Source organism: Anguilla rostrata, chromosome 15, assembly GCF_018555375.3.
Source record: "Anguilla rostrata isolate EN2019 chromosome 15, ASM1855537v3, whole genome shotgun sequence".
Classification (NCBI taxonomy): domain Eukaryota; kingdom Metazoa; phylum Chordata; class Actinopteri; order Anguilliformes; family Anguillidae; genus Anguilla; species Anguilla rostrata.
The window spans coordinates 23,563,211-23,575,410 of NC_057947.1; the positions used below are offsets into that span (position 1 = coordinate 23,563,211).

Here is a 12,200-nt window from a genome sequence, read left to right on the forward strand (position 1 = left end):
TTAGAAACTATGCAATATAAATTAAATATTGACAATAGAACCCTTCTCATTAGCTAGTGCTTCATGATTACATTTTTTATAATTACATACATTCTCTTATAATTTACTATTGTAATCACTTAATATAAATAACGTAATTTATTCTAACAAATATACACAACAGTAAAAATAATGTCATACTCAAGTTTCAGCGAGGAAAAGCAAATCCACAGATTTATTTGTATTTCTTTATTGTTTCCAAAAGACAGTAAAAATATGCAGATCAAGCTACTGTAACACTTAAAAATTCTGACACAGTTATGAGCTGCTGTCATGTCATGTTTTGCATTTATGAAGAGAATTCAACTTGGAATAACACATTCAATGAAGCAACAGTTTTGTCCTTTAAGCAACATTATCATTTCATTTAAATGAATAATGCAATAAATTAAAAATAAACCAAAAATGTGCAGTTAATGGCAAAGGCACATGTCCTTAAATTTTGTTTAATAATCATGAACTTGACTGGTACTACAGAATGCCAAGTGAGACCTTGCTGTCAAGACCCATCTATATACATACTGAACAGAACTTCAGCGTTATAGAGCCAGCAACTGCTGCGTCAACAACGAAGTGATACTTTAAAGGTTCAATCAATATTAAGTGCTTCTCTTCATGTTGCTATTCTGCAATAGCAGCATGGCCTATTCTATAGATCAATACTTTCACTCACACCAGTATACCAGGAATCTTGACCATATGAAAAAAATATAAAAAGTCAAAGAAGCATCTTCTTTTTTCAGTATACTGTAACACCAGTACAGCCAATGAATTTACAGACTCAGGCAAAAAATGGTTTCTGCACCCTATACATAGGACAAAAACCAAGGATACATGGTTTGTCATTGAAGGATAATGTACATAATGTACAGTCTGTCTTTGAGCATATTACTTGTAATTCAGAAACCCATGCCTCGTAAAAGTCAATACACACACACACAGCATATAACAACAGGATAACACAGAGCTGCTTTTCTACTTCTGAAAACATGATACTGGTGTTCCTATGATTCAATTAAAACTTTTTTTTACCTTATCAACATTACATTCCAACACATATAACATGGCAAACATGCAATACAAATCCTTAGTGACATGAGAGAAAAAAAAATACAGTATACATGTAAATTAATGTATAAATATATCAAAATATTTACAAAACACAGAAGATCTATTAATATAAGTTATTTTAAGACATGTTCCTTCTAATTTTACGCAAAGCACTAAGAAAGTGTTGCAAGTGTTCCTTTTGTTGTGTTTGGTGTCTGTTTTCTCACACAGTCATTCAGTGATATACCTGAAAACACACACACAAACAAGCACAAACACACGCACTTACAAACTCACATATGCAAGCACACGCGCACACGTACATACACACAAACAAGCACACACACACACACACACCCACAAACACAAGTATATACATACAAGGAACACTTAAAATTTTGAACTTTCTGGGACTGCTCCACTGGGTCTGGAACCTCGTTTTTGTGTTTCTGTCACAGTGTCTCAGGCCACATTCCTTACCTCTTATAAGCAGCGTTTCTCTGGCTAAAAGGCAGGCCCTGACGGCACTGGCACGCAGCTGGAGCATAATGGAGCCGTAATGACTGACCTCTCGGCAGCAGATAAACACTGCCGTGATTCCAACGACAGTCTGCCGCTGCTACACGCCTTTCAATCGGCTTGACGACAAGCTCCGCCCCTCTGCTCCACGCTCCACACTGCAATGCACGGGGAAGTGCTTTCTACAGATCTCTGAGGCCTTTGACCAAACTGACCCCAGGCGAACCATCTTCGCAATACTTAACGAGAATGCTGGGACTGCGGAAAAAAAAACATAGCCATGGCAAGACAGGCGGACTGTGGAGGCAGCTTGTGGCTTTTTTTTTTTTTTTAGGTTTTTACATACATATATATATATATAAAAAAAGCTTTTAGAATTTGGTCTTTATAGTGCCTCACATATATATATATACATAATGCTAAGCTTCCCCCCTCCCCCCTCCCAACACAGACAGAGCACAGCAGATAGTCTCAAGCTTTAAGAGGGACCAAAAGTGTGGGAGAGTACCGGACAGGGTCTCGTCAAGCACTTGCACAGTTCCGGTAAAGTCTTATTTGGAATGGGTTTTGTGTCGGGAGGGAAACCTCACAGCTGCGGGTGGTTCTCCACAGCCGAATACTCTGTCTCAGACACCCTGGAGGCATCAATGAGCTTGGCCAGGCCTGTCTTGGTGGAGTACTTGAAAATGAAGGCCTTCATGAGATCGTAGCGGTAGTTCTTGTTGATGAAGTTGTAGATGACGGGGTTGACGCAGCAGTGGATGAGGGAGAAGCACTGGGTGAAGTGCAGCGCCACGTACAGGAAGCTCTCCAGCCTGCAGCTGAAGGGCAGGATGCCCAGCAGGGAGAGGGCATCCACCAGGAGCACCCCATGGTAGGGCAGCCAGCAGACCAGGAACACCACGATGTAGGTGAGGATGATCTTGCGGCTGATCCGGCGCTCCTGGTCGGCGGAGGAGGAGATGGCGCCCGCCAGGAGGGCGTAGAAGAAGGCGATGACGGGGAAGGGGATGGCGAAGCCCAGGACTATGAAGCTGAGCTGGATGCCCACCATCCAGTCGCGTGGGCTGTCCGCCGGGTACACCGGCCGGCAGAAGGTGCTGTCCGAGTGCTCCGACTTCACCGCCCGCAGGAAGTAGGTGTCGGGGAGCGAAGCGACCAGGGCCAGGAGCCAGACCAGGACGCAGACGGCCCGCCGCACCGCCTTCTTCCGCCGGCTGTCCGAGTCCCCGAACAGCGCCACCGACAGGTAGCGGTCCACGCTCATGCAGGCCAGAAAGAAGATGCTGCTGAAGAGGTTGACACTGTAGACCAGGTGAGTGAACTTGCACATGGCCTCTCCGAAGGGCCAGTGGCCGTGCTGGATCAGGGAGCTCACCCACACGGGCAGGGTGGCCACCACGCACAGGTCGGCGATGGCCAGGTTGAGGATGTACAGGTGCGTCTCGTAGCGGTTGCGCTCGGCACGCACGTTCACCCACACCACCACCGAGTTGGCCACGAGGCCGATGATGAAGATGAAGATGTAGAGGGTCGACATGGCGTAGAGGACGCCGCTGCGGCTGAACCCGGCCGGGCACACCAGCGTCTCCACGTGGGACACGTTGCCATCCTCCGAGTTGTTGAAGTTGAGGTTCAGTTCATCCCACATGTCGATGATTTCAGAGAGGTCGCTGGCGCTCAGACTCATTCTGGCCTCTCTGGGTGGTGTCCCTCACAACAGACAGAAAACCTGGAGAAAAAGGCAATTAGCAGGTGACCTGTAAAGACTTGACACGGTGTTTGCATTGGATCTGAAATTTCAGTCCTGCAAGTCCACAGTATGCTGATTTTGGGGCACTTCAGCACTTAAACTGGCTGCTGACTGGAAATGCCGCAAAAAATCAGCAGAGACTGCAGGCCTCCAGGACTAGAGTCTGAGATCCCTGGTTTGGGTAAATGTGGAGATTATGGTTAAATGTTGAGAATGCAACCACTTCAAAAAGAAACATCAAAAAGTCTATTCAAATAAACGATCGGCAACAGAAGAATTTTCAAACGCCTGTGGTCCGGAGGCCAACAGAGTGTGAAACCCGACGCCGCTTTAAAGAATGTTTCCTCATTTGTTCATTATGAAGAGACATTTCCCATGGTTCCCTGAGTCCATCACTGCGCTACGAATAACAGGGAAGCTGTGGACGGGTGCAGCGCCACGGCCAGGGGATCAAAGTGCGGATTTATCGCCGGGGCCCTTTGAGACGCGCTGTCCTCGGAGTATGAGGCTAATCCGAGAAAGCAAACACGCTAACCGAGACCATGCCGCTATCCCGCTGAGATCTGCTCCGTCAGGGTCGCCCCGGCGACCTCTGCCCTCCCCGGGCCAGCAGCACTCGGCCCCGCTTGTAGTGCTGCCCCCCGAAGTAGATGTGTTGAGTTTCAGTGTGTGTGTGTATGTATGTGTGTAAATATGAGCCAATAAAAGGGTTTTTAGGTCATGAGATGACAAGCCTCTACCTAAATGTGTATGTGTGTGTGTGCGTGTGTGCTTGATGTGTATTATGGATTGGATTTTGGAAGTGGAAGTTTTCTCGCCTGACCGTGAAGAAATATACCTTGCACATATTTCCAGGGTGAAAAATGAAGGAAAAAATAAGCAAAATAAGTCCAAGGAGGAAACCTAAGGAGAACTTTGCACAACAGGGCTCAACTCTCATCACATTAGCAAAGTGAAAACTACAGCCGGACTAGTGCTTTGTCTGTGGGGTGGGGCGCACCCCATCAAATGATAGAGAGAGCGTGCTGCCATCCCCCACCCCCCGCCACCCCTCTCCAGAGATCAGCCAGAACCCCACTGAGGCCCATAAAAGCTCCTTGATTGACACGATGAATGGGGGGGGGGGGGGGTGCATGGTCTGGTTGGGGTGGGATGGAGCAGGGTGTCCCCTGAACACAGAAGAGGTGAAAGGTCCAACACTTCAATGGCGACGGGCTTTAAACAACACGACACTGCACCCGTGGATTGAGAAACCTGGGGTAAAGGCAAACTGCTGCTCTGCCAAGCCAGGAGTGAGATGTGAAACAGGATCTAAGGACTCAAGGGTGGCCTGCACAAGGGGTCACCAGGCCTTAAATACAGACCATCCACAGTCAAAGTCAGATAACTGACCACAAAGGGCAACTGGTCATAAAGAAGGGCAACCACAAATGCTGCAACTTGAGACCAGTGAAAGTGTGTAAATTGTTTCATGGTTGCTCAAGAAAGACTCTGTTCACTTTTCGCCTAGTGCAAGATTGGGGCAGTTGAGGGTAATGGGGGCCACAGCAAATTCATCAGCCAATGTTCTCTCTGAGATTTAGAGATCTCTGCTGAATTTGGTGCAATAGTTTGAATATGAAAGATCTTGAAAACTCTGTGCCAATGCCAGTAAGGAACTAAAACCACAAAAAAAAACCTTAAACCGCAAGAGACAGACCTCAGGCAACTGAAGTAATCACGCAGTTAAGAACAAATTCTAAATAACAACAAAATGTGTACTTTTGCTACATGGTTCTGCTTGTTTTGCTTTTCTTAAATGCAGAAATGGCACTGCTAAAGCTGTAAAATATCTATGCGGATATAATGCTTACCTAACAGCATACAAACTAGACTACCAGGCCATTGCAGTTGTTTTCTTAAGTAAACATTAATTTTCCCTGGAAATTACCCAGTAAGGTTTTAACGGCAGCTGCCAAATGCCTACCAAAAAAAACAACATCCTTAGTTGTCCACGTTAATCCTTAGATCATAATGTTGTTTTTTTCTTTCCCCTGAACACAGCCATTACATTCAGGGCTACTCTGAAAAAGTCAACGCTGGCAGTTAAACAGGATTGCAGGTAAAATGAGAGGACACTGCAGCACCTTAACACAACTCCAGGCCATCACTCCACGCCAGCGGCAGACACAGAACGGAAATAACAAATCATTTCTTACGCTGAGGCACAAACCCTGAGAAACGGGCGGGACGGAGGGAAAAACTACGCTGGGTTTTAACCTGCGGTTCTGTGGCTGGTTAAAAAAAAAAAAAAAAAAAAACAGCCGGACAGTGAGACTCTGACTGCCTGTTTACAGTGCGAAAACAGAGCGGCCCCTCACCTGATCCCACGGCCCCGGGCAGCCGGCGCTCACGGGCACAAAGGGCTCCCTGTGTGGACCCAGCGGCTGCAGAAGCCCCCCTCATTACCCCCCCCCCCCCCCAAACCACCACCACCTCACACACATACAGGCTCTTGCACTGTGGAAGCCCTGCTGCTACACATTGTCTCTATCTCCAGAGTACACACGAGCCGCCTCTTCAATGCATACACTCTGCCATTATATGTTAAATGCACTGCGTTAAAACCTGAGATATCCTGCTCTTCTGCATCCTTTACAAGCGGAGCTGATCAAGCAAATTTTCATCTGTTTGTGTAAAATGTAGACATATGCTTGCACGCATGCTCATCACATGGTATGATTGTTTAAATACATTTGAATATTATTATGCTAATAATACAGCTTTATGTATTATATGGAAGAAGGCAGCAGCTGAGATAATTGTTTTGATTCTTTGTTCCACTCCAAAAAAGAAGTGAACTTCTGTCACAGTTAATCGCATAATGCAGCACCAGTAGCATCACCATACAAATCGCCATTTAAAGTTTTTCAACGTGCTCAACGAGCGCATAAAACTACAAATGTTGTTTTTGTTTTTTCGTTATATATATATATATATATATATATATATATATATATATATATATATATACTGCAGTAAAATAATTTTGCATCGGATACAGAATGAGCAGGGTGTGATGACGTAGGGTGTGATAAAGCTTTTTATAATGTTAATCCAAAACCGCGGAGGTGCAACAATGGAAATCTGAGCTTTCTTTCAGTGGATGGATTTACTTTCGATGATTTAGCCACCTTTTGTGTTGCAAAAGAAACGCTACACTGAGAGGGATCACGGGTGGGTTCACAAGCTTTATGCGCCTCCTGAAATATCGTTCTTACCCTAGTATTGTGTCAATATTTCCACTATAAAACCAGTAACATCAAAGTTCAGTTTGATTGAACGAATGATGTAAAAAAATACAATAAAAAATAAAAAACTGTTTCCAAACTAATAGCTGAATATAATTTGAACCCGTTTATTAGCGTCTATGCGCTCTGAACATCGCTGTATTCCCTTCGTCAATTTGTTTTGTTGGGATGAAAATATGAACACATTTTCCAGCTATGTTAAGCGTTAAAAAACAATTACCGACCCTCTTAAATGTGTGTGCATTTCCCCGGTAAACAGGAAATGTCTTCATGCGTACAGTATGTGCATGTAATCACATGCATACTATATTGGGAAGTATATTAATTCAAATATTAGGATTACACAACTGTTTGCAAAGTTTGAACAAATACCAGCATTGTGGCATGCATACTTTTGAAAACATCCACCGTAACACCTTTACTTGAGTATAAATACACACGCAGCTGTTTTGTAGATGTAGTTTCAATTTGTGATGAAAATTACTTATAAAATCGTGCGCTCAGACGGGTCCCGGTCTACCTCGGATTGATCCCCATCGAGTACTGCGATTTTTCATAATGACTTTCAAAAATGTGTCCTGCATCAGCCCTATTGGATGCGTATGAACGAAGTGCAACCAGGCGTCTTTCACGGAATAGGAACATTTCAAGAGTTTGGAACTCACTGTTAATCCGTGCCACCAACTGTGAAAGCCCGGGGCGCTCTTAAAAAACTAATGACGACTACTAGCGCCAGCGCCAAAGGTTTCACGTAGTAGCAATGATTAGCTGAGCAACACCCGAACAATATCGCTTTTATCCAGACCTTACAGTATTCATCCGTAACGTTCAAACTTTCCAGTTTGCTTTTCCAAAAGGCAGAAAGAAGCGCTCAATAAAATATTGTTTTAAAGGGCTTAACAGCCGCGGAAGGCAAAACATATGACACTTCGGACGAGTTCTAAAAATATAACGGCCAAACCTTACTTGTGTGTGTAATATATCCTCCGGTGGTGACCCCTTCGATGATGTGCACTACCTGCAGGATACGACGAATCGGGGGTGTGATTCGAGGTCTTCAGAGTTTATCTCTCTAAGGTCTGTGGACTAGTCTACACGCAATACGGATAAGGACTGTCCCAGCTGGGTTACAGCGAAACTACCCAGTACGCTCGCATGCACTTGTTAATATACGGGAAGCTGCAACGCCTCCCGAGGTAATGCGGAAAACTGATTCATTGAAGTTTCTGCCAAAAAACAATAGGACTGACGAACGTGAGAAGCGTCGGATTTCCACTCCTTCCAAAATAGCAGCAAACAAACATTTGCAGTATCTGATAACAAAAAGTTTGTACGTCACCGTCACTATTTTGTTTTGAATTCAGCGCGTGTTGTCTTTCGCATTTATAAAGACTGTACATACAAATGCGAATGAATATCATTTTAGGTCGGTCAGTTTGGTGTTGCAGCGCTCACTTTACTTGCAATGTTTTATGATAAGACTTATAAGTGCCCGCAAATACTTAAAACAATTTATATGAATCTTTATTAAATAAGTTATTGTCAGAGACGGTTGCACTGTAATGATTACATAGTTAATGGTCAAAAAATGATTTAGGTTTTGTATTTCTCAAGGAGTTTCTCTTTTAATAGGAGCATATTTGTATTGATACGATACTTTCTAGGAAAATAATGCGTGCCATTTCCTTTTCACAACATGTACACATTGTATTTCAGGTTGATATTGCAGATACAGGTCAGCTAGTTCTAGTTATTTCATATCTAGTCCTAGCCACTCGCATATTTCACAAAGAACCAGCAGGGGTCAGACATAATATATATCCGAATGAATTGGAATAGCCCTTTAGTATAGTGCTCAGACTTGCTTTATCCAGTGCCTCTCTTAATGAGTGTTGCTATTTGTTAACTACATACTGACAGCTGAGCCTGTATGCAGGAAATTAATGAGTCGGAGAGTGTCACAGATGATTTTCCTAAAAGAAAGAAAGAAATAATTATAAATACATTTACAAAATAAAATAACATAATAATAATAATAATAATAATAATAATGTTTGTTGAGAGACCAGGTGAAGGGAACTTGTTCCTAGTGAGATCTCTTGTTTTGCTGTTGTCCTACATCTCTAGTGTCCTGTGTTATTACTGATGCATATCCTCTTGGAATGAACTCAAAGGCATCCAGGAGGTTGTATTTTAACTCACGTTAGAATAGTGTGAACAAGAGAGCTCACCTGTTCCTCTTCGCCTCAGCTGGAGTCTATATTTAACGGCATCCATTTCCATTGTGCCTGGCCATTGTGAAACAGCCCTGGGGGAGCTAGCTTGGAGGGAATGGACTACAAGAAAAATGTTATTTGTTTTGGAGCACATTGCCAAAGCACCTGTTAATGTACATTGTCAAATGAGTTTAATATGTTACAAAAAAACTGTAAGGTCCAGTATTTGTAATGAAATGTGTGAAGCTGAAATCAAACCAAGGGCATAATTCAATTAAAATCTCTGAACCACTAGATGAGGGGTCATATTTTCTTTGACTTTGACACTAATAAGTCACTATGCACCTCATACAGATAAAGGATTGATAACTGGGCAAAATTATTTTTTTCAATGTTTCCAGATTGTTCTGCGGCATACTAACATTCTAATTTGAAAAACTAGTTTCCATATTGAAAATGTCAAACCTCATGAAGCCCAACAAAAGGTGGAAAACAAAAACTATTTAGGTCTTCAAAGGAGAGAGAGAGAGAGAGAGAGAGAGAGAGAGAAAAATAAATAAAATACAGCACGTGTGTACGTCCCCATTGTCTTCCCAGATCAATAATCTTTGACTGTGACTGTGTGGTTTCAAAAGATCTCAGAGAAGCAGCCGTGTCATTGCGTAAAACCTTTGCCAGTTTCTTGTTTTCTTGTGTCTGGCTGTCTCATGAAAGGAAAGGAAGGATAAGTATGAACTGGCGCCTGGCCATGGCACGGGGAGTAGCAGCTGGGTGGACAATGCCCCCCTTCCCCCTACCCTACACTAAACCTCCTCCATATGCAACGCCCCCCATCTCCTCCACATCTGGACTCCACTGTGGATCACCCTGGCCACAGGAAGGGAAGCTCTCCAACTTCCTGTGCCACCACCTGATAAGGGTACTTTCCGATGTAGCAGTTCCCACAGAACCTGGGGGACTGTGAAACTTCATGAGCTCCTGAGTATCCTCACTTATCGGCCATGTGTCTGGGCTGCCCAGCACAACACGTCTGGTGACAACTGTAGGCTTAACAGAGATAGTTATTTCAGACTGCTGGGAGGGGCAACCCTGGCCTCCCATGCAATTCATGATTCCTGTGCAAGTGGAGAAACACCTACTGCTCATTAAATTCACAGGTGAATCGGCCACTGTTATTTATCACTCAACTTCTCTGCATGTTATCTCATTTTAGAGAACAGTTGTCACTACACTGGAACATGGCTCTTAAGTGAAGCTAACCTCCCCAGCAGCAGCAGAAGCAGCAGATGCTTTGAAGAGCTGAAGGCTCATCGACAGACCAGACCAGGGATTCCTTTTGTGAGGTGAAAGAGTGGATGTGAATTCTTCACATGCACCATCTGACATATTTTCATTTCGGCTTGACAAATCAATTGCAAAGTTGGCGATGTCCAGCATTGTTCATCTGGTGCTGGTTAGAAATGGGACAGAACAAAATAGAAATGAAGGCCTGTTAATATGGACTCCTGTTCAACACGTTTGGCGACTCCCAGGCATGACCTTTAGACAGCATTCAGAGAGGAAAGCAGGGAAATTAAATAAATCATCATTGCCAATGCCCCCTGTCATTTTTTTAATTAATAGTTTCATTAATCTCAGGGGGAATGTGTTGGCAGGATGGAGTAAGTTCTAAAGTAGATTTTAATGAAGGGTTGCCCTTTAATTCCGATTTAACCACAGCAAGCTCCTTTGCACTAAACAGAGGACAATTGTTTATCTGGCTTTGAAGGAATTAATGGAGTGAGCATTGATATTTTTTTCCGATTTAGGCCATTTGGACATGCTAAATCGTAGCCTGCTGAGAAAAAGAAAATAGGGCATTAGCAGTTTCCATAATGTCTCTACATTTACAAAAATCAATGAGACATTTCCTATGCCCGGTGTTATTTGTAGAATACAATGTTCCATTATGGACCCAGATATAAATATTTGAAGGATGGTGTTTGGTTCTAGGGATCTATATGTTAACAGCACACAGGGTGGTCCCCTAATAAAAGCTGCACATGGTACCACTTCAACAAACTATACATTAACAAACCAGCTTATCAAGCTAATAAAAAGCTGTTTATCAAGCAAGCAAGACCCATTCTGTTTGATTACATGGTTGTTTCAATGTACATACAATCCATTTTTTTAAACCCTTAAAATAAGCTTATGGGATTTGAAATTTGTAGTGCTTTGAAGTACCATTCACAAAAGCAGCTCTTTGGGATTTTTGAGTACTGATGAAACCTCACTCACAAAAGGGCATGCAATTAAGGTAATGCTCAATGTTAGTTCCAAATGATGATGGGGTCAGCTGGAAACCAATGAGGATACTGTCGCATTTCCCAGAAATTTGCCTATATCCCTGCAGGCATATGGAAAGTACATATTTTAGGATGGGTATTTGTTTCAGGAGGGCTGTTAACAATATTAGCATGTTGCTGATGAATACTCATATTATGAGAAGTGAAGATATATCAACCTCTGAGATCTCAAGTATGTTAAAATTATTAAGCAAATAAAATAAATTAATACAGCTATATCAGCCAATTTTCATTGCAAAACTGAAGTATAATGTGCAATGAGCTCTTGCAACCAGACAAATCCTTATTGTAAGCATATGATTGCAATAATTTAAATAGTGTTGGAAACACTCCTGTTTTTGTCTCACTATTGGGAACTGACAGTACTGTCATGCTGTACAGGAAAAACTTACTTTTAATGACATAGCTTTGGGTCACTGAAATATGTACAATCGATGAATTAGCATACGTATGTACACACTCACTTCAGGCAAATGTATACGTAGAGCTCCTGGTTATGACATGGATTACTTTATTGTTTATCTATGCCTATTAGACATTTCTGCCAGCTGCACTCTGGTAAATTAGAAAATGAAAATCAGATCATTAACAAAGAAATAAATTCGATTTAATGCATTATTGTGGTTTCATAATGTTGTCGAAGGAGAGCTGTGAACATAAAACAGAATGAATTCGGAAAGAATAAAATCAAAGTAATTAATTAATTAATTTAATTGAAGTATTCATAGCTAATATAAGACCATGACTTGGATACCACGCATTATACATGAGGTATTAACTCACATATCCTCAGAGGGAAACAGTGTATACTTGTAATTTAGCTTGTAATTTAGTATCAGATTGCAAATATCCATCCATCCAGGAGTATTTGCATTGAGCAAGACGTAGGAATACACCCTAGACAGTTCGCCCCTCCATCACAGGGCACACACACACCTTTGACTCACACACTCATACCTAGGCATTTTCGACTCTAATTGGAATT

At 42.5% G+C, this 12,200-nt stretch overlaps 1 protein-coding gene across 1 annotated transcript; it reads right to left on the minus strand.

The window, feature by feature from the left end:
* Positions 1-213: 213 nt before the first annotated feature.
* Positions 214-7,871, minus strand: LOC135240660 (atypical chemokine receptor 3-like). Its single transcript, XM_064310456.1, has 2 exons — positions 7,618-7,871; positions 214-3,340 (listed from the first exon to the last, which is right to left on the minus strand). The coding sequence occupies exon 2, from the start codon at positions 3,296-3,298 to the stop codon at positions 2,195-2,197; it is 1,104 nt and encodes a 367-aa protein (XP_064166526.1). The 5' UTR covers positions 3,299-3,340; positions 7,618-7,871; the 3' UTR covers positions 214-2,194.
* Positions 7,872-12,200: the final 4,329 nt, after the last annotated feature.